This window comes from Aotus nancymaae, unplaced genomic scaffold, assembly GCF_030222135.1.
Source record: "Aotus nancymaae isolate 86718 unplaced genomic scaffold, 86718_ANA_hifiasm-v0.15.2.pri h1tg000022l_1, whole genome shotgun sequence".
NCBI lineage: Eukaryota > Metazoa > Chordata > Mammalia > Primates > Aotidae > Aotus > Aotus nancymaae.
In genome coordinates, this window is record NW_026988435.1 from 46827705 (window position 1) to 46850000 (window position 22296).

A 22296-nucleotide genomic window follows, 5' to 3' on the forward strand; every position below is an offset into this window, starting at 1 on the left:
TGGGGGGGTCTCACTCTGGCCCAGGTCCCCCTGCCACTCCGGTCCTGCCTGTCTCCCTCCCGCTGGCTATTCAGGTTTTGAAGGTAATCGCGGCAATCGCCGGTTTACAATCCCCTCGCAAGGCACACATCCGCGCGAGGGTCCTGCCCCAGGTCCCTGGGGAGCCCCGTTCCCGCAGGTGCGGTGTCTGGGCCCGTTTCCCCCGCGTGGCCTTGGCTTTAGCTGCGGGCGCGGGACGCGGCGCGGGAGGCACTCTCCGGGCTGAGTGACGCAGAGCGCTGCGGCCGGCTCCACTGCATCGGGCACGTGGCACACGCTCGGGCGAGATGCGGGCTGCTCCGCGGGGCCAGGGCAGCGGTGCTGCGCGGGGGCGCGGGTGACGCCGGGCGCCGGCGGCTCAGAGCAGGTACGTGCGAGCCGGAGGGCGGGGGGCACCAGCGCGGAAGCTTGTGAAGGTTGCAGCGGGTGCAGGAGCGCGGAACCGGGTGCCGAGTGCGTGCAGGGCGCGGGATGGGGGGACCGAGGTGGCGGGCCTCGGCGCTGGTGCAGGGTGCGGCGGGGTTTGGGGTGCGGGCGGGGTTCGGGGCGCTGGGGCAGGGCGCGGTGGGGTTCGGGGCGTGGGGTTCAGGGCGCTGGGGCAGGGCGCGGCGGGGTTCGGGGCGCGGAGTTTGGGGCGCTGAGGCAGGGCGCGGTGGGGTTTGGGGCGCGGGAGGGGTTTGGGGCGCGGGCTGGATTCGGGGCGCCGGTGCAGGGCGCGGCGGGGTTTGGGGCGCGGGCGCGATCCGGGCGTTGGGGCGGGGCGCGGGCGGGATGCGGGGGCACCGGCGGGGTTCGGGGCTCGGAGTTTGGGGCGCCGGTGCAGGGCGCGGCGGGGTTTGGGGCGCGAGCTGGATTCCGGGGCGCCAGTGCAGGGCGCGGCGGGGTTTGGGGCGCGGCCGGGATTCGGGGCGCTGGGGCAGGGCGCGGGCGGGATGCGGGGGCACCGGTGGGGTTCTGGGCGCGGACTGGAGCGCCGAGTGTGCGCAGACTCGGAGCCGGGTGCTGTGTGTCTGCGGGGCGCCTTGCCGCTGGGGCGACCCTGTCCGGCTGGCGCGAGGGGCCGGGAGATGAGGGACTCAGCGGTCCCCAGGCCCCTGCTCCTCCGCCGGGACCCCAGGACCCGCTTTTGCGGCGCTGCCTTCCTCCGTCCCCGCCCCCGCCTCTGCCTGTCTGGTCTCCGAAGCTCTGGTTTCCACGCGGGGATTTCAGAGGATGCCTGAGCAACCTCCGGAGAGGGCAGGGCGGCCACACGGTTTACCCAGGGAGGACGGGGCGCTGGTGCGGGAGGCCCGCCCTGCCCAGACAGAACCTTCCCTTTCCTGGTGAATCTGCTGGGCTGGCTGGCTGGTGCGGCGGGCACACCCGGGTCCTCGGGAGTCTCCGGCACTCAGGCACCATCGAGACTTGAATTCGGCCTTGGTGATGGTGGGGGTGGTCTTCCCGCTGCCACCCCTGCCTTGAGGGACCCCCAGGGCTGAGGGAGGGGCTGCTCTGGGCTGCTCTGAGGCTAACCCTGAAGGGTTTGGAATGCCCCCAACCCAGGCTCCTTCCTGGACGCTCCACTGCACTCCTTTCTCCCGAGAATAGCTCCGAGCAGGGCTCGGGTTTGAAAATCCACCCTTTGTGGGGCCTTTCCTGCTCAGGCCTGCGTGGTGCATCTGTCCTCTGGAAGTTCATTTCCTTCCGGAGTGCCCTCAACACCCACACCTGGGCCAGAAGCTTCTGGAGAATTTTAGCTGTGAACCAGGGTGGTCCAAGCCATTCTCAGGTGACTTGTGAGGAAGGGATTGAGCCTGTGAGTTTCGGTAGAAGCCGCAGAGAGGGCTGGATGGGCCCTTGGAAGGTGGTTGCCAGCCTGGGTTTCAGGGTCCCCCAGCCTGGGGCGCAGACTCAGGCGCCCATCCGGCTGGGGACTGGTGGAGCCAGTGGCCCCCGACAGCGGATATCAGATGCTCACAGGGGCTCCTGGCTGCCTTCTGCAAAGTCTGGGGGTGGTTCTGGAGCAGGGCTGACCTGCTTCCCAGGGCCCGCTTGCCACTGGGATTAGAGGACCCTGCAGAAGAGCCCAGGGGCTGTGCCAAGGTGGGTGACTGCCTGAACGAGAACATGTCAACAGAACATGCTGGCCTTCTGGAAGGCAGAGTCCCTCACTGTGGACCCTCCCATCTTACGCTGGGGCCTTCGTTTCTAGCCATCCTTATCCCATGCAGGGTGCAATGCCTGCCTGGGGAGCTGCCTGTGGTCCGGGTCCCTTGCGGTGGGACTGCAAGCTCTCCAGAGCCTCTTCCTGCTGCCGCTGGGGACACCTCTGCCCCTCTGCTTCCCTCAGAAGCTGGTTGTGAGGCCAGGCCAGTGGCTACAGGGATGGCTTATGGCCCTGGATAGGCCCTGCGGGTGTGTGGCACATCTGCTCTGAGAACTGCGGGACAAGGCCGGGCAGGGTACCCCTGCCATTCTGCGAGTGAAGTTTAGGGGCCTTGCAATGAGGGGGGGCAAGGGGCAGAGGGGAGGAGGGAGAGTGGGGGAAGTGGGATGGCCTGAAAGTGCCTGCCCCAGGGCAGCAGCTGGTAGCTCAGCCTCAAGCGCCTGGCACCGAGCTTCGAGCTGTGTGGCCACAAACATGGGCTCAAGTCCCCGCATGTGATCGGAGGACGGCCGAGCAAAGGACTGACAGTGACCATCCCGTGCAGTGGAGAGGACCTGGTCAGAGATGGGATTTCAGGGCAGGGATTGGGGGACGTGCAGGCAGATCTTCTGCCCCCAAGCAACCCTCCCTTCACACCTTTGGGGCAGTGGCTGGGGGTGACCATGGGTGACCTTGTGGGAACAGCATTGTGGGTGCCAGGGGCTCAGGGAAGCCCTTCAGGGCCTGAACGTGCTTACGTTTCTCATTTGTAAAGGGAGGCCCTGGGTGACGAAGGCCACATCAGAGCTGGGGGTTAGGATATGAGAGAATAAGATTCCTTCGAGTTACCATCTTTTTCCTGGAGTGGAGAGATGGGGCACTCCCCAAAACTTCCTTTCTAGGCCGGGCGCGGTGGCTCACGCCTGTAATCCTAGCACTTTGGGAGGTGGGGGTGGGTGGATCACTTGAGGTCAGGAGATCGAGACCAGCCTGGCCAACATGGTGAAACCCTGTCTCTACTAAACACAAAAAAATTAGCTGGATGTGGTGGCACGTGCCTGTAATCCCAGCTACTTGGGAGGCTGAAGCAGGAGAATCGCTTGAACCCAGGAGATGGAGGTTGCAGTGAGCTGCGATGGAGTCACTGCACTCCAGCCCGGGGGACAGAGCAAGACTCTGTCTCAAACACCACCAACAACAAAAACTTCCTTTGTGGGCAGTGGGGGCTGTTTTTTCTTTCTGGAATGTGACAGCGGTGACCAGTGTCTGGAAGCAGGAGCTGTGCAGAGCTGCAGGGTTGCGAAACTGTGTCGCCGGCAGCTGCTGCTGGAGGTGGGAACGTCTCTGCGGTGCGCAGTGCAGCTGGGGCGGCAGCAGTCGGGGAGGGAGCTGTCTCCGGCCCTGCAGTGACCTGAGGTTGTGGCCGTTATGAATGGGCGCTGCAACTCCCGCATGTGCGTGTCTCCCAGAGGCTCAGGGCCCCGGCCAGGGAACAGAGCTTGGGCAGCTGGGAAGATATGCAGGCCAATGAGGAGAACCGGATGAGGGCTTCACATGAGGAAGCACGTGGCCGGTTCCTCTCAGAACGTCAGCCTCATCTTCCTGTCTCTCATCTATTTCAGCAACCACCCGCTGTGTGTCTCCAGAACCCCCAGGGTCTCGAGCGGAGAGAGGACTGTCCTGAAGGCAGCAGGCGTGGTTGCAGCTGGCGTGGGGGTATCAGGATGGAGCCCCCGGCCTTGAGGAGAGCTGGCTCTGAGCAGGAGGAGGGCCCTGGGGGGCCGCCCAGGAGGGTCACTGACCTCGGGAGGGCCTCCAATCTCCGGCGCAGCAACAGCAGCCTCTTCAATAGCTGGAGACCGCAGTGCCCCTTCGGCAGCAGTGACAAGGTAGGCCTTCTGCTGGTCAGCCCGCAGCTGGCACGTGGCGGAGGAGGTCGCAGCTTGAGGCCGTGACTGCGGGGGTGGGGGCAAGGATCTGCTGACCTCTGGGGCTCCAGCCCGCCGTGCCTCTGGCAGAAGATAACTGGGGACGGTGATGCATGGCTGGCCTTTCTGGCCCTCTGTGGCTTGCGCGATCACTTCCGCTGGCTGGCCTGATTGGGAAATCACTGTGTTAACACAGAGGAGTTGTGTCAGCGTCGTGGAAATCTGTCACCCCGCTTACCTTGTTGCATAATGGTTTCCCACCGCGTATCTGATTGGGAGGCCCTGGGCCTGGGCTAGCTTTCCCCGAAGCCCTCGATACAAAGATGCAGGCGTGCTGAAAGCGCATGGAACCTTGCAGTCCCTTGGCCGGGCAGGAGGGTGTCTGCCCTTTCCTGACGGTGCAGGATGCGGGGTCCCAGCTTCCCAGCCTCTACGTCGTTCCCAGGGAAGGCGGTGTTGCTGTGTGAACTGTGAAGTGCCTGCACACGCACATCGGCCCCAAGAGGAAACGATTCATTCCTCCCTCCTGAATCCCACCTGAGAGCCTTGGCGAGGTGTGTCTGGCCCTTGGCATGGCTTGGGGTGCCCAGGCTTCCTTTCTTCAATCAGAGTAGCGTGGAGTCCCCTCAAGGAGCGCCGATGTGTCTCTGGGGGTTTGGGGTGTGCCCTTCCAAATGTCGGAGGATCTCCATGTGCCCTCTTTACCTTCAGCAAGAAAACCTCAGTTCATGGATTCCTGAAAACATCAAGAAGAAAGAATGCGTGTATTTCGTGGAAAGTTCCAAACTGTCTGATGCTGGGTAAGTGGCGTGACTTGAGTGAAGGCCTCCGGCTTCTTCCTTCTGATCCCATGTGCAGTAGCTGTTCAGACCAGGACCCCTCAGGGCGTTAGTGGCGGGTCAGTGGAGACACCTCTGTGTCCGTGCAAGGCTCAGAGTCCCTGGAGCATTTCCACCTTACCCCACAAGCCTCCTGTGGGAACAGTTGACCCTCACCCCGCCTTGCAGAGAGGGAAACCACAGTGCAGACTTTCGGTGGCTTGTCCAGGGTCATCTCAGGGGGCATCATGTGGTGAGGCCCAGTGGTTCGAACACAGCTGCATCCTCTAATCCTCCCATTTCCACACCCGCTCCCACCCCTAGAGAGAGAGTCCCAGGGTCCAGGAACCGGCAGGGCCTTAGGGAGAGCCCACGGCCAGAAGACCACCTCCTGCACAGCTCGCCAAAGCCAGAGGCCGGACTTGCCACCAGGCTCCACAGAGCCCCCTTTGCCCCCCCTCCCCACCGAGCCCAGGACTCCGGTGTGGCTGAGCCCCCCCAGGCAGCATGGCCACCGCCTCTGAGCGGCGGGGTGTGGCCCTCCTGAGCTGACGGCACTCCCGCAGTTGTCCCGCCTTTAGGCACGACCCGAGTGTTGATTCACGTTTGTGCTCCTGCTGCCACCCCGACGCCCCACTCCGCCATGCCCGTTTCATGTTCTTCCACAAATGGGCCACACACTTCCTCCTTTTACCCCTTCATCACCTGGGGTGAAAGCTCCTACTTCTCCCTCAAGGCCTGTCGCAGGTGCCGCCTCTGCCGTGCAGGCCTCTTTGACTACACACCCTCTACCAGGAAGTGAGCTTCCCTCCCACCGCACTGTGTTTCTCTCTGATCCTGGCTGTCGTGCTGTAGCTGTGTGGCTTTGTGTGTGTCCTACTAGCTGCTGAGCTTCTGGGGAAATGGGACCGAAGCAGAATGTTGTCTCAATTCCCAGAGAATGGCCTTCAGCTCATGTTTGCTGAATATGGGGAGGGAGGAGCATCCTGTGTGTGAGAAACAGAAGAAATTGTGTTGCCAGGTGTGGTGGCGCATGCCTGCAATCTCAGCACTTTGGGAGGCCGAGGCGGGTGGATCACCTGAGGTCAGGAGTTCAAGACCAGCCTGGCCAACACGATGAAACCCTGTCTCTATTAAAAATACAAAAATTAGCTGGGTATGATGGCGTGTGCCTGTAATCCCAGCTGCTTGGGAGGCTGAGGCAGGAGAATCACTTGAACCTCGGAGGCTGCAGTGAGCCAAGATTGCACCACTGCACTCCAACCTGGGTGACAAGGTAGAGAAGATTGTGATATGAAATCAGATACAAGTGATCAGAAAAGATGGCATCGTTTCTGGGATCCTGTGACCTGCCCAGGGTCCCATACTGAACGTGGCCTGTGGCTGTCTTGGGGGCCCACATGCTGGTGCGGCCCCTCCTCGGATAAGAGCCTCATTTCTCCCTGGGCAGTAACAGGGGCAGACGCCGAGGCAGAGGAAGTTGCCACCCTGCCCTGGCTGGCAGCTTTGTAGCCGGGAACCTCTAGTGTACTTGGGACATCAGCAGAGTTTCACGGTCACCAGTATAACAGCTGTCCCCTGGCATCCCTGGGGAATTGTTCCCGGACACCCACAGATACCCAAATCCCCAGTGCTCAAGGCACTGACTTGAGATGTGTGGTGTTCGCATGTAACCTGCGCACATCCTGCAGTATGCTTTCAGTCCTCTCTAGACTACAATCATACCTGATACAGTGTACACGTTACATAAACAGTTATACTGCGTTTAAAAAACTGTGTTTTTGTTGTTGGTGTTTTTTTTCTTTTTTTTTGAGAGAGAGTCTTGCTCTGTTGTCCAGGCTGGAGTGCAATGGTGTGATGTCAGCTCAGTGAAACCTCTGCCTCCCGGGTTCAAGAGATTCTCCTGCCTCAGCTTCCTGAGTAGCTGGGATCACAGGCATGTACCACCACGTCTGACTAATTTTTGTATTTTTAGTAGAGATGGGGTTTTGCCATGTTGGCCAGGCTGGTGTCAAACTCCTGACCTCAAGTGATCTGCCAGCCTCAGCCTCCCAAAGTGCTGAGATTACAGGCGTGAGCCACTGCCCCAGCCACTGTGTTATTAATTTATTTTATTTTATTTTTTTGAGACGAAGTCTCGCTCTGTTGCTCAGGCCGGAGTGCAGTGGTGTGATCTCACCTCAGTGAAACCTCTCCCTCCTGGGTTCAAGAGATTCTCCTGCCTCAGCCTCCTGGGTAGCTGGGATTACAGGTGCGTGCCACCACGCCTGGCTAATTTTTGTATTTTTAGTAGAGAGAGGATTTCACTGTGTTGGTCAGGCTGGTCTCAACTCCTGACCTCTTGATTTGCCCACCTCGGCCTCCCAAAGAGCTGGGATTACAGGCGTGAGCCACTGTGCCCAGCCTGTTGTTATTTTTAATTTTTTTCCCCTCAATATTTTTGGTCCGCGGTTGGCTGAATCCGCAGATGTAGAACTCGAGGCCATGGAGGGCTGGATGTACAGACAGTGACAAAGAGCCCCGTGTGGAAGGAGTGGGGACCGCAGAGCGGTCATGCGCCAGCCTTGCAGTGCACCCTTGTTACTGGAAAGGGTCCCGACCCAGACCCCAAGGGAGGGTTCTTGGATCTCATGCAAGGAAGTGTTTAGGGCGAATCCACAGAGTAAAGTGAAAGCAAGTTATTCACAAAGTCAAGGGATGAGAGAAGGGCGACTCCATACACAGAGCGGCCCTGAGGGCTGCTGGTTGGCTGTTTTTTTGTTGTTGAGATGGAGTCTCGCTCTGTTGCCCAGGCTGGAGTACAGCGGTGTGATCTCAGCTCACTGCAACCTCCGCCTCCTGGGTTCAAGCGATTCTCCTGCCTCAGCCTCCCGAGTAGCTGGGATTACAGGCATGCGCCACCACGCCCAGCTAATTTTATATTTTTAGTAGAGATGGGGTTTCACCATGTTGGTCAGGCTGGTCTCGAACACCTGACCTCAGATGATCTGCCCACCTTGGCCTCCCAAAGTGCTGAGATTACAAGCATGAGCCACCGTGCTTGGCTGGTTGGCTGTTTTTACAGTTATTTTCTCATCATGTGCTAAACAAGGGTGGATTATTCGTGAGATTTCTGGGAAAGAGGTGGGGATTTCCCAGAACCGATGTCCTCTTCCTTTCAGACCATATAGGGTGTTTCTGATGCTGCCGCAGCATCTGCAAACTGCCATGGCGCCGGTGGGAGTGTCTCTTACATGCTAATGTATTATAATTAGCGTGTAATGAGCAGCGAGGACGTCCAGAGGTCACTTTTTTTTTTTTTTTTTTTTGAGATGATGGAGTCTTGCTCTGTCGCCCAGGTTGGAGTGCAATGGCTCGATCTTTGCTCACTGCAACCTCCACCTCCCGGGTTCAAGTGATTCTCCTGCCTCAGCCTCTCGAGTAGCTGGGATTAGAGGCGTGCGCCACCACACCCGGCTAATTTTTTTATTTTTACAAAAATTAGAGACAGGTTTTCACCATGTTGGTCAGGCTGGTCTCGATCTCCTGACCAGGTGATCCGCCCACCTTGGCCTCCCAAAGTGCTGGGATCACGGGTGTGAACTGCCATGCCTTTTGACACCATCTTGGTTTTGGCAAGTTTTAGCTGGCGTCTTCATTGCATCCCATTTTATCAGCAAGGTCTTTGTGACCTCCGTTTTGTGCCAGCCTCCTCTCTCATCTTGTGACTTAGAATGCCTTAACCTTGGCAGGGCATGGTGGCTCACACCTGTAATCCCAGCAATTTGGGAGGCTGAGGTGAGTGGATCACCTGAGGTCAGGAGTTCGAGACCAGCCTGACCAATATGGAGAAACCCCATGTCTACTAAAAATACAAAACTAGCTGAGCGTGGTGGCACATGCCTGTAATCCCAGCTACTCGGGAGGCTGAGGCAGGAGAATCGCTTGAACCCAGGAGGTGGAGGTCGTAGTGAGCCGAGAGTGTGCCATTGCACTCCAGCCGGGGTGACAGAGCCAGACTCTGTCTAAAAAAAGAAATAAAACCAGCAGGTCTCAGCCTCATTTCACCCAGGGCCTGTTCAAGATGGAGTGTTGTGGTTCGAACGATGTTGATCCCTGACCTGTTATGTCCTGAGAAGCCTAGGCAAGGCCCCGTGGGTCTGAGGCCTTTGCTGGTCGGCTCTGTGTGCCTCTCACGTGGACCTGGAAACCCCTGGGGGCAGCAGGGCCCAGAGAGGGAGGGGTGGTGACCTGGATCAGATGTCAGCAGGGCAGACTTGCTTCTGGAGGTCCCCAAAGCCATCCCCCTTGTTAGGGGGTTTGCTAGGACTCACAGCTAAAGTGTATCATGGTGAAGGCAGACGTGATGGGCTTGGCAAGGGAGAAGCACACAGGCCACGTCTGGAAGATTTGAGCGTGGGCTGCTGCCGCTCTCCCGTGCGGGCGCCACGCATGCCCCTTCCTCCAGCAGCGAAGAACTCAGCAACCTGCAAAGCCCATTCGAGGCTCAGAGCCCAAGGTGTGCTTCCTGTGCTGGCCATGTGGGCCGCTCTGCGTGGCGACCACCTAAATCCCAGACTCCCGGCAGGAAAGCAGGCATTCAGCATAAACTTGCAGGGCAGTCCAGGCCTGGAGAAGCTCTCCTGGCCGTCAGGGGACGGAGGGACAGTCCAGGCCTGGAGAAGCACTCATGGCCATCAGGGGACGGAGGGACAGTCCAGGCCTGGAGAAGCTCTCCTAACTGTCAGGGGACAGAGGGACAGTCCAGGCCTGGAGAAGTTCTCCTAACTGTCAGGGGACGGAGGGACAGTCCAGGCCTGGAGAAGCTCTCCTAACTGTCAGGGGACGGAGGGACAGTCCAGGCCTGGAGAAGTTCTCCTAACTGTCAGGGGATGGAGGGACAGTCCAGGCCTGGAGAAGCTCTCCTGTCAGGGGACAGAGGGACAGTCCAGGCCTGGAGAAGCTCTCCTAACTGTCAGGGGACGGAGGGACAGTCCAGGCCTGGAGAAGCTCTCCTAACTGTCAGGGGACGGAGGGACAGTCCAGGCCTGGAGAAGCTCTCCTAACTGTCAGGGGATGGAGGGACAGTCCAGGCCTGGAGAAGCTCTCCTGTCAGGGGACAGAGGGACAGTCCAGGCCTGGAGAAGCTCTCCTAACTGTCAGGCGCCGCCTTGCAGGCAGGCCCTTCTGAGAAGGTAGCCCAGGTCTCTGTGCTGAATCTGTCCCGCACAGAAGCCTCACCAGCCACCAGCCACCAACCACGGCGGCCACTGCAGCAGGATGGGAAAAAGGGCCAGGTGTGTCCTGCGCTCTTTGTTCTTGAAGAGTAGATGGAATGTCCCTTCTTTTGTGGAAAGACCGGGGCGGAATGAGGGCTGAGCATCCTCTGCCGCAAACACAGATTTTGAAGCAGAGCTGTTTATACACCTGCATGTCTTCCTTAAGCATGGTAGGGGCTTCCCTCCCCACTCACCCGCCCGGGGACTCCCACTGGTCAGTGCCACGTACTGGTCATCCTCCTCGGCTCTGCACAGACCTGTCTCATTTCCGTGTCTGCCTGGCCAACCCCCCCAGACCTTTGTGCTGCTATTTCGCCACCACGGATCTCACGACCTCGGGCACATCGCTTCTCTTCCCTGGGCCGCCAGGCCTCATCTGTGAAGCACAGAGACTGAGGGGATGCCCCGGAATTCAGGCACTCATGCCGAGGAGGGCCCAGGAGCCCCCTGGGTGGGAGGAGGAGCCCAAGTTGGAGGGGGTGCGCCTCCGAGAGCTCTCATTTCCCGGGGGTGCCGGGGGTGGCGTCCCGTTCGTGCCTATCTGGGCTGAGTTCCGAGCCAGCTCTCTGATTATGTGATTTCTGGGTCAGTGGCTGCAGTGCAGTTTCTGGCATCACGTCAGCGTTGCAAAAACCACGCAGGTGTAAGTTCTAATCTCATCAGAGGTGACGGTTCAAAGAGAAGAGGGACAGGAGGTGGCTTGTTATCAGTTGTTAGGAATGTACCAGGACATTTGGGGCAGCATTGGACCAAGATGGGAGAGCGCAGGTCCTTGTCCGGGGAGCGCCTTTCCCCCGGACCCGGGTCTCTCATCCGCGAACGGTGGAGGTCACCTCAGGTGCTCGCGAGATCCCTGCAAGTCTCAAGCGCCTTAGGCGAGACCTTTGGCGTCTGTACAGTTTTGTACGGTGCACATCAGGGGTGTATTGCCTTTCCCATTTTAACAACTGAGAAAGTCAGAAACATCTAAGGTCCCAGAGTCGACACGTGGTGGGGAAGCCCGTTTTCTTTCTCCCTGTTCAGCGGTCTTTCCCCTGCGCCGTCTGGTTCAGGTTTCATCTGGTTTTAGCGTTTTTTTTTTTTCTGTCTCACTGTATTTTCTAGGTTATTTGTTACTAGCAAAAAATAGGAATCTAAAACTATTTGTGGATTTCCAATTAAACAAGTTATAAAGAACACATACATTTGTCTCTTCTCTGCCTGAAACACCAATGAATTGCGGTTAAGGAACAAAAAGACTTCATTCCACGAAGGATAAGAAGGGGAGCTGAGATTGCTGCGTTCTTGCCAGAGGAAGGGGAGGGAGCTGAGCAGGTCCTGGAGGCTGGCGGCTCTCTGGGCGAGGGGAGGAGGTGCGGGACCTTGGGAGAGGTGCTAGCCCCGTGTCACCTGTTTGGAGCCTTCATTTGTGTGTGTTTTAACTTTTTATTTGGAGATAATTATAGATGTCCAGAAGTTCCGAAGACACTGCAGGTAGGCCCCACAGTTCCACCCGCGGCTGCGTTCTGTATGACTGTAGCACCATACCCAAACCCGGAGTCCCAGCTGCCCAGGCTGGAGTGCAGTGGCACCTTACCAGCTCACGGCAATCTCCACCCGCGGCTGCGTTCTGTGTGACTGCAGCACAGTACCCAAACCCGGAGTCCCAGCTGCCCAGGCTGGAGTGCAGTGGCACCTTACCAGCTCACGGCAATCTCCACCCGCGGCTGCGTTCTGTGTGACTGCAGCACAGTACCCAAACCCGGAGTCCCAGCTGCCCAGGCTGGAGTGCAGTGGCACCTTACCAGCTCACTGCAATCTCCACCTCCTGTGTTCAAGCGATTCTCCTGCCTCAGTCTCCTGAGTAGCTGGGACTCCAGGTGAGCGCCACCATCCCCAGCTAATTTTTATATTTTTAGGAGAAATGGGGTTTTACCATGTTGGTCAGGCTGGTCTCGAACCCCTGACCTCAAGTGATCCGCCCACCTCGGCCTCCCACAGTGCTGGGATTACAGGTGTGAGCCTCCACACTGACCTGATGTCATTTGTTTCACGTATGTATTTGTGTAACTACCACCGTGGTGAAGACCCAGCACTGATCCGTCTCCACTGAGTTCCTCCCGGACTTCCTCGTTACGATCACCTCACCTTCTCCTCCCCCATCATCCCGGAACCCTGCAACCTCCAGTCTCTCTTCATGCCTATAACCGTGTCGTTTCGGGAATGTCGGGTCTGTCCTCCCCCTCAGCACAGCACCCTTGAGGTCCATCCAAGCTGCTGCTGTGTCAATATTATTTTTTATTTTTTTCGAGATGGAGTCTTGCTCTGTGACCGAGGCTGGAGTGCAGTGCTGCAATCTCGGCTCACTGCCTCCTCTCCCTCCCAGGTGAGAGCAATCATCCTGCCTCAGCCTCCCGAGTAGCTGGGCTTACAGGCGCCCACCACCGCACCCAGCTAATTTTTGTAATTTTAGTAGAGACGGAGTGTCACCATGTTGGCCAGGGTGGTCTTGAACTCCTGACCTCGTGATCTGCCCACCTCGGCCTCCCAAAGTGCTGGGATTACGGGCGTGAGCCCCCGTGCCCAGCCATTGATATTATTTAACTGCCAAATATTCCTTTCCCTTCCACCTTGTCTGTGCCATTACACTTCAGGTGAGATTTTGGTAGACAGCAAATAGTGGGGTCCTATTTTTTAAAAGTCCAGTCTGTCAATCTGTTTTTTAATTGTCGTATTTAGAAAATTTACGTTTAGTGTAATCACTGGTATGTTAGGGCTTCAGTCTGCCATTTTATTTTTGTTTTCAGTTTGTTCTCTCTGTTTTTTTTCTTTTTGCCTTCCTTCTATTCCCAAAATAGAATTTTTAGAATTCTATTTTGAGCTGGGTGAGGTGGCTCAAGCCTGTAATCCCAGCACTTTGGGAGGCCGAGGTGGGCGGATCACGAGGTCAAGAGATCGAGACCGTCCTGGTCAACATGGTGAAACCCCGTCTCTACTAAAAATACAAAAAAATTAGCCGGGCGTGGTGGCACGTGCGTGTGGTCCCACCTACTTGGGAGGCTGAGGCAGAAGAATTGCTTGAACCCAGGAGGTGGAGGTTGCAGTGAGCCGAGATTGCGCCACTGCACTCCAGGCTGGTGACAGAGCAAGACTCCGTCTCAAAAAAAAAAAAAGAAAAGAAAAAAAAGAGAATTTCGGGCCGGTAGTTTTTTTATCGTCTAGCACTGGAAAAAATGTTGTGCCACCTTCTGGCCTTTCTGACTTCGGATGAGAAATACATTGCTGTTGGAATTGTTTGGCCCTGTGGGTAAGGTGTCACTTCTGTCTTACTGCTGTTAAGATTTTTAATTTGTTTTCAGTTTTCGCACGTTTAACTGTTGCGTGTCTTGGCGTGCGTCTCTTTGGGTTTATCCTGTCTGATGTTCAGTCAGATTGTGGAGTCTATAGGATCGTGTCTTTTTTGTCAAATTGGGAAATTTTGGCGATTACTTATTTACATACGTTTTCAGTTCTCCTTCGGGAACTCTGAAGGTGAAAGTGTGATCTTTTGTGACAGGGCTGCAGGTCCCGCAGGCCCCGTTTGCTTGTGTTTTTCTGTTTGTTTGTTTTCTCTCTCTTGTTCTTACCGGGCGATTTCTGTTTTTCCGCCTTCCTCCTCGCGGACTCCTGCCTCCGTCTCCTCCGTCCGCTGCTGAGTCCATCCGTTGGGTTTTTCATTTCGGTTACTGCATTTTTCACTTCTAAAATTTGCATTTGATATATCTGCTCTTTCTTTACTGGAAATTTATAGTTTTTCATTTCTTTTGAGCATGTTCGTGATTGCTTGTTGAAGCAGAATTCTAACGTGCCTGCTTTAAAGTCATTGTCAGATAATTCTAACACGTGTGTCATCTTGGTGATGGTGGCTGTTAGCTGTCTTTTCTCATCCTGGTTGAGATTTTCCTGGCTCTTGGTACAACTAGTGATGTGTAATTGAAACCTTGATAGTTTCAATTTTGTTAAGAGGCTCAGTATCTTGAGTTTTAGCTGGTTCCCTTGACATGTGTAGGGTGAGGGAAGGAGGGTCCTGCCCATCACTGCCACCCGTCTTCCTCTGCCTCCCATCTGAACGTGGCTCTCCCAGGCTCTGTCGTCACTCTGGGCCCTTGTGCTCCAGGAGACCCTCACAGCCCACAGGGGACTATCCCGGTTCTGCTCGGTTGGCTGTCCCTCCTCATCACTGTCACACGAAGGGTGAAGTCTAAGCTCCCCCTGCAGCCTTCATTGACAGTTCCCGGGAAGGCTCCTTTTTGCTGCTGAGGGTGAGAAGAGTTCCAGCCCACCATTAGGCCGCTGCGGCCACCCCCATGGCTGGAAGGGGCAGATGCCTTGTTATTGCTGGCCACCGGGCCTCCTCTGATGCCCCCACAGGGAGCAGGAAGGGCACCTCACTCCCTGGTGACTGGTGCTGTGTCTTTGCAGGAAGGTGGTGTGTCAGTGTGGCTACACACGTGAGCAGCACTTGGAGGAGGCTACCAAGCCCCACACCTTTCAGGGCACACGGTGGGACCCAAAGAAACACGTCCAGGAGATGCCAACAGATGCCTTTGGCGACATCGTCTTCACGGGCCTGGGCCAGAAGGTGGGAAAGGTTGGTTTCCATCACTCTGCTCTCTGGCTTGTGGGTGGGGCTACAGGGCCCCACAGTGACACGTGGTGGTTGGCATTTCCTGGGGCAAGAGCAGGAGGCTGGCAGGGCCCAGGGGGCATGGAGCCCACCGCGCAGTAAGGGAGGGGCGGAGAGGGCCTCTGCAAGGCAAGGAAGCGATGCCCGCGCTCTCAGAGTGCTCAGCCACCTGCAAAGCAGGGCGGGGCGCAGTGAGCGTTCTAGGAAGGTGCAGGCCGGGAGTTGGGAGTGAATCCTGGCCGGGTGGCCCTGGGCAGCATTTGTCAGGGCTTGGGAGGGAGGAGGGAGGAAGGAGGCGTGCAGGACACAGACAGGCTCAGGGTGTGCTTGGGGAATGGCAGGAAGGGTTCGGGGAGGGAGGGAAGAGCAGGGGGATGGGGCCCAGGACGGCAGGAGGCCCGGCTGGCAAGTCTGGTAGCAGAGGCGAGTCCTTCCAAGGAGGCTGGGCCGGGCAGGGCGGGATCCGGGCCGAGCCTGGCCTGCGGGAGAGCGCTGTGGGGTGCAGACTGCTGGAGGGGCCCAGGCGCAGGCCTGGGTTCTCTTGTTCTCAACCTCCCTGTGGGCCCTGGACCAGTCGTCTCTGACCAGTTCTCAGGCCCCACCCAAGACCTGTGGAGTCAGAGGCTCTGCCCCATGTGTGTTGACCAGTTTTCTGGAGGGTTCTGAGATAGTGATTGGCTGCCGCCATCCTGGGAGGTGGTGGCACTGATCTCGGTTCTGGGGTCTGGAGCCCTGAACCTGGTACCTGCCAAGTGTGACCCATCCACTGGATGTGTGGTGATGCCATGAGGTGGCCAAAGAGGTGGAGTGGGGCAGGTCCGGGGGCGGGTCATGTGACCCCAGGTGGGGCAGGGCACAGGGGCCATAGAGGAGAGGGGACAGGAGAGGGGGCAGGAGAGGGGGCAGTGCCGGGCGCATAAGGACAGGAGGGCAGAGACTGTGGTGCAGGAGTTGATTAGACCCGGAGAGACCTAGGGCCCAGGGCTGGGGCAGGGATCGGAGTGAGTCTGTGCCAGTGCATGACTGAGAAACGCTCCCAAAATCTAGAGGAAGAGGAAAACATGGGTGCTGTGGGGGGACAAGGGCTGGGGGAGGTTTGCTGAGGATGGTTCTGGTCCCCGAAGCGTGGCCTGTTGCTCCCGGCTCGGCCTCTCTGCCTCCCTCTCCTCTCTCACGATCCGTGCCCTGCCCCCACGGGAACCTCTTTTCTGGGTCTGAGCGGAAAGGTGTGTGGGTTCCACTGCCCGCTGCGGCCTCTCCATGCTGCCCGTTGGGTCGGTGTCGTCCCTGCCCACTGACACGTGGGCCCCTCCGCTGCCTTCCCCGTCCTGCAGTACGTCCGAGTGTCCCAGGACACGCCCTCCAGCGTCATCTTCCACCTCATGACCCAGCACTGGGGGCTGGACGTCCCCAACCTCCTGATCTCAGTGACGGGGGGCGCCAAGAACTTCAACATGAAGCCGCGGCTGAAGAGCATCTTCCGCAGAGGCCTGGTCAAGGTGGCTCAGACCACAGGTACCTCGAAGGCTGGAGGGACACGAGGCCCCAGTGGGTGGGCTGCGGGGGCAGTGCTGGGGCAGTCAGGGCCATCAGGACCCAGAAGGCCCGGGAGTCTCAGAGAAGGTGCTGAGTCAGACCCACGTGCCCCTTGCCTGGGCATGGCTGCTCCCTGATGCCTGGTACTGCCCCCGGCCTGCCCGTGAGCTGGAGATGCTCAGTCCGTGGCCCTGCTGGTGCCCAAGGCCATGCAGAGATGAGAACCTCAGTGGCCTGGGTGCGCGGCTGGGGCCAGTGTTTCAGGCCAGTTGTAGCGGGTCAACCAGAGTTCCCGGTCAGCAAACTCTCGCTGTGATTGTGTTTTTCTATCAGTGTCGGGCAAGGAGCATTGTTATTTCTGTCTTTGCACTTGAGGCAACTGCCTGGTTGGAGCGTAATCACCTCCCAAGGTCGCACCACTGGTGAGAGCCAGGCAGGGACTCAGTCCCCATGGATGGCGTGAGACCCCCAGTGCCGTGACACAGTGCCTGGCCCTGCCCCTATTCCGTGGGGAGGGGGCCCCAAGCCCTCGAGGCTCCCTGGGCCTCCCTGGAGGGGACTGTGGATGAATAGTGAGGCCTCAGCCTCCCTAGTAGTTGGGATTACAGGTGCTTGCCACCCCGCCCAGATGATTTTTGTATTTTTAGGAGAGACTGGGTTTCACCATGTTGGCCAGGCTGGTCTTGAACTCCTGAGCTCAGGTGATGCATCCGCCTCCACCTCGCAAAGTGCTGGGATTAGAGGCATGAACTGCTGCCCTGGCCCGATTGTTGTTTTTATGGCGACACCTCCCAGCCTTTGATACGGCAGCATTGCCCCAGGACAAACCCCGAAAACGAACAAACGCGACTTTTGCTGGTGCCTCAAGGGGAGGCTGTGGGGCAGCAGCTGTGGCCTCACCTGTGCCTCTCACCCCGGGGCGGGCAGGCGAGCAGACCCCTCGGGACCTCCTGCTCTCAGGCAAAGCTGCCGTTAGCTCACAACACGACACTGGGTCAGGCCGGACGTGGGGTGGGAGGTGTGTTTCCTGCAGGGGCATCTGCAAGTCACTGGCAGCAGGCGGTGGGTGGGAGGTGGGGGGTGTCCTTCCTAGGGACAGACTGAGTGGTGGGAGCTGGGACGCACCCTCCCACACTCTGCCGCATCTGGGTGCCGGAAGCTGGGAGGAAGAGGGAAAGCAAAATAAAAGAATGCAGAGAACGTGCTGAGAACCATGATCCTGAGACTGGGGCCAGCGGAGGTGGCGGGACCAGGGAGGGGGCGAGGCCTGTGTCTGTCCCCATAGACGCAGGGCAACCTCCTTCCTTACATGCTGGTTTGAAAGCCCCTGAGGAGGCCGGGTGAGGTGGCTCACGCCTGTAATCCCAGCACTTTGGGAAGTCGAGGCGAGTGGATCACCTGAGGTTGGGAGTTCAAGACCAGCCTGACCAACATGGAGGAAACCCCATGTCTACTAAAAATACAAAATTAGCTGCTGTCAGTGTGGGCTCCTGTAATCCCAGCTACTTAGGAGTCTGAGGCAGGAGAATTGCTTAAACCTGGGAGGTGGAGGTTGCGATGAGCTGAGATCGTGCCACTGCACTCCAGCCTGGGCAACAAGAGCGAAACTCCGTCTCAAAAAAAGAAAGCCCCTGTATGAGGGGCTCTGTGTAGATGGGGGCTGGGCGTCGCTGAGCCTAGAGGGGCTCAGGCATCAGGCTCCTGGGTGTCGGGGTGGCCTCAGTGCTTCGGGGCCTGCCCACCCGTGTTCCTTCCCCAGGGGCCTGGATCATCACGGGAGGGTCCCACGCCGGTGTCATGAAGCAGGTGGGCGAGGCGGTGCGGGATTTCAGCCTGAGCAGGAGCTACAAGGAAGGCGAGGTCATCACCATCGGAGTCGCCACCTGGGGCGCCGTCCACCGCCGCGAGGGCCTGATCCATCCCATGGTGAGCAAGGCCTCCTCTGTCGGCGGGGGGCCCGAGTCAGGGGAGGGGAGCCTAGGACAGGGGTGTGGGTGAGGCCTGACCGGACACCGCCGGGAGCAGGTGGAGTGTGTGGGGGTCGGGGTGGGTGAGGCCCGACTGGGTGCTGTGGGGAGCTGGTGGAGTGTGTGGGGGTCAGGGTGGGTGAGGCCCGACTGGGTGCTGTGGGGAGCTGGAGTGTGTGGGGGTCAGGGTGGGTGAGGCCCGACTGGGTGCTGTGGGGAGCTGGAGTGTGTGGGGGTCGGGGTGGGTGAGGCCCGACTGGGTGCTGTGGGGAGCTGGTGGAGTGTGTGGGGGTCGGGGTGGGTGAGGCCCGACTGGGTGCTGTGGGGAGCTGGTGGAGTGTGTGGGGGTCGGGGTGGGTGAGGCCTGACTGGGTGCTGTCGGGAGCTGGTGGAGTGTGTGGGGGTCGGGGTGGGTGAGGCCTGACTGGGTGCTGTGGGGAGCTGGTGGAGTGTGTGGGGGTCGGGGTGGGTGAGGCCCGACTGGGTGCTGTGGGGAGCTGGTGGAGTGTGTGGGGGTCGGGGTGGGTGAGGCCCGACTGGGTGCTGTGGGGAGCTGGTGGAGTGGCTAACTTGGCTGGACTCTGGTCCTCCCCTCAAGGTTGTAGGAGGGGGTCCACGTGAGAGCCACTTGCTGGGTGGGGCTGAGCCAGGGGCATCTGACCCGGAAGCGGAGCTTTTAGCCTGTTGAGTCCCTGCACTCAGGTGTCCTGCAGCCGGGAGTCCCCCCCTGCTGTGGTGCCAGGCAGCCAGCACCCACCCCAGCTTCTCTGTCAAGGCTGGGACCCAGCGCTCCTGACTGTGATTAACCGGCCGCGGGAGAAGCAGTTGCTTTAATCTGGAGGCTTGAGTTGGGACAGATAACAAGTCGTTCAATGACGTTTTCCAAGGACACCCTCACTTTGGCCTAACAGTGTGAGCCCCTGAATCCGCGTGGCCAGGAAAGCCCTGGGCACTGGCCCGGGACTCACTGAGCAGGCTCCCTCCTCACTGCCCCTGAGCGGGGATTCACTGCTCTGGCACCGAGGTCGAGGTCAACACCACCCGTGGGCCCATTCCCTGGGGCGGGGTGGGGCGAGGTGGGGGAGAGCCCCGGGTGGTGGTTCCCTTTGTCACTCCAGATGCCCATGGGGGGCCCAGCAAGGCACTGGCCAGCCCGGCCTTCGCCTTCCTTTTGCCTTAGAATCATGAATGTGTCCGGCGGGGTCGGACTGGACCGGCTGTTTGGCCTTGCGTGCTCTTGTTTTTTTTTTAATTTTAATTTTTTAGTTTTAGGGACGGGGATTCACCATGTTGGCCAGGCTGGTCTTGAACTCCTGACCTCAAGTGATCTTCGTCTCTTGCAGGAGGTTGTGCAGCCACATCCTTGGCCCTCTGCCTCCCGGATTCAAGCGATTCTCCTGCCTCAGCCTCCCGAGTAGCTGGGACTACAGGCACCCGCCACCACACCCGCCTAATTTTTGTGTTTTTAGTAGAGACGGGGTTTCACCATGTTGGTCAGGCTGGTCTCAAACTCCCGACCTCAGGTGATCAGCCCACCTCAGCCTCCCAAAGTGCTGGGATTACAGGCGTGAGCCACCGCGCCCCTCTCTGCAAGATCAGCACCACATTCCCACCAATAGTCTCTTTAAGGACATGGAGCTGTTTTCTACTCAGGGTGCTTCAGAATCCTCCCGTCTTCTCCCTGCTGGCAATTTCAATGCCACTTCCATGTTTTTAGGTGTTTGTTACGGTAGCTCCCCAATTCCTCGTCCCCAGCCCTGGATCCGTTTCCTGTGGCTGCCGTAACCAGTGGCCCAAGCCTCAGAGCAGCAGCACTGAGCTGTCCTATGTCTGGAAGACAGAACTCTGGAGTTGGGGTTGCTTGGCGAAGTCGGGGTGCTGTGGCCTGGGAGGACGGTCTATTTCCCCACCTGCTCCACTCCCGGGGCTGTGGCTCTCTCCACCTGTGGCTGCATTGCTCATCTCTGCCTCTGTGGTCCCGTGGCCTCCTCTCCCGTGTGTGTCTCCTGCACCCGGCGGCTCGTGTCTCTTTATACTTTGTTCTTGGAGGGTCACGTGTAAAGACTCCTGTGAGCACACCTGTGGTGGTATTTTGGGCCCACACAGACCCTCCAGGTTAAACTCTTGGTGTTTAGATCACATCTGCACAGCCCCTTTTTCCAGTGAGGCCAGGTTCACAGGTTCTAGGCCCTGCTGCGTTAGGAGGCGGAGCTCTCCCGCAGCTGTGTCTGACGCTTCCTGCCGCCCCAGGGCAGCTTTCCCGCCGAGTACATCCTGGATGAGGAAGGCCAAGGGAACCTGACCTGCCTGGACAGCAACCACTCTCACTTCATCCTCGTGGACGACGGGACCCATGGCCAGTACGGGGTGGAGATTCCTCTGAGGACCAGGCTGGAGAAGTTCATATCAGAGCAGACCAAGGAAAGAGGAGGTAGGGGAGCTTGCTTTCGAGGGTGCTCGGGCAGGGAGCGGGGTGGGGGGGCGGTCAGTGTCAGGTACAGCTGGTCACAACAGGCGTGGCGCTCGGAGCATGCTCAGAACACACCTGTGTTTCTTTCCCGTGTCTCTTTACACTTTGTTCTGGGAGGGTCATGTTCTCTTGCCAGTTTCAGCCAGTGGGAGGGCGGTCTGGGTGCGCTGACAGCTCACCTGTGTATCACCTGTGTGTTCACAGGTAATAGGCCAACCTGCATTAAAAAAAATTTTTTGGAGACAGAGTCTGGAGTGCAGTGGTGTGATCTCAGCTCACTGTAGCCTCGAACTCCTGGGTTCAAGGGATCCTCCTACCACCCTCCCAAAGTGCTGGGATTACAACCTTGAACCACTGTGCCTGGGCCTGTAGTCATTTTAAACCATGATCACGAGCTGGTCTCAGGGTCAGAAATCAGGATGTACGACAGTCGAAACTTAGGATTTGACACCTTTTTCCTTATAGGTGGGATGGGATGGGTTCGAGGCCATTGGGAGGTCCAGTGTGGGATTTTGCACGTGATTGAGGAGGTTCAGAGAGGAGATGGCGATGGAGCTGTCTGGCCTGTGCCCAGGCGGTCTGGAGTCCCTTGCAAGCCTCCTCGTGCATTGGAACCCCCGGGGGGCTCCTCACCAGCGCGTGGGCCCGGGCCCAGGGTCCGAGTCAGTGGCTCTAGGTGGGCCGAGAACTTGCATTAGGAGCACGTTTCCTGGTGAGGGCGATGCTGCGGGTCCGGGCCCTCCCTTTGAGAAGCGGCCTGACTAGGACACACAGGGTGGGGAGCTGTGTGTGTGTGTGTGTGTGTGTGTGTGAAGACAGTGGGCCTGGGGGGCTCACAGAGAGTCTGCTGCCAGGGAAAGGGGTCACTGGGTCCTTCTCAGGCTCCCCTGCTGTTGGGCTGAGTGACGTTCAGGGCAGGGCCGGGCAGATGGACAGGATCATGTGTCCTGCTCCCGCCCACATGTGACAGGTCATGCCCACCTGCTTGGGCATCTGCTCTGATTGCCCATGGCCCCTCTCCCTCCCTCCCTCCCAAGAGAGCAAGCCGGGTGGGGGTGGATGCCAGCGAGCGGGGGAGGTGTGGGCGGTGGGGGCTTTTGATCTGCTCACTGCTGTGGAACAGGCGGGTCCCCTGGGAACGTGGAGATTTGACCTTCAACAGTGACTGGCACTGGCAAGAGGCCTCCCAGCAGGTGCTTCAGCGTGCGCTTCGGCTGGAGCCGGAGCGGGCAGGGGAGAGCACCGGTGCAGGGGCTTGCCCCCAGCTCGCTCAGCTCCTTGCTTTTTCTAGGCGTGGCCATAAAGATCCCCATCGTGTGCGTGGTGCTGGAGGGCGGCCCGGGCACGCTGCACGTGAGTTCGGATGGGTGGGCGGGGCCTGGCCGGGTGGGCGGGGCCTGAGGGGCCACGTACAGCTGCAGGCAGATGACACTGTTGGCAAGACAGGGCGGTGAGCTTGCCTGCCAGGAGACAGAGAAAGACAGCATCTGCCCCGTGACGGGGCTGCTTG

At 58.8% G+C, this 22296-nt stretch overlaps 1 protein-coding gene across 5 annotated transcripts in view; it reads left to right on the forward strand.

Moving 5' to 3' along the window:
• The first annotated feature begins 435 nt into the window (after positions 1-435).
• The window catches only part of TRPM2 (transient receptor potential cation channel subfamily M member 2), an 80024-nt gene continuing 58163 nt past the window's right edge, over positions 436-22296 (forward strand). For 2 of the 5 annotated variants that reach the window (XM_064380214.1, XM_064380218.1), the window contains exons 1-8: positions 436-492; positions 3787-4053; positions 4804-4892; positions 14609-14777; positions 16148-16328; positions 18109-18275; positions 20567-20747; positions 22078-22139. In XM_064380214.1, coding sequence (XP_064236284.1) covers positions 3889-4053; positions 4804-4892; positions 14609-14777; positions 16148-16328; positions 18109-18275; positions 20567-20747; positions 22078-22139 — 1014 coding nt within the window. In that variant the 5' untranslated portion in view covers positions 436-492; positions 3787-3888. Of the gene's footprint in view, positions 493-1397; positions 1459-3583; positions 3619-3786; positions 4054-4803; positions 4893-14608; positions 14778-16147; positions 16329-18108; positions 18276-20566; positions 20748-22077; positions 22140-22296 lie in introns of those variants that run through there. The other 3 variants (XM_064380217.1, XM_064380215.1, XM_064380216.1) reach the window with 3 other exon arrangements.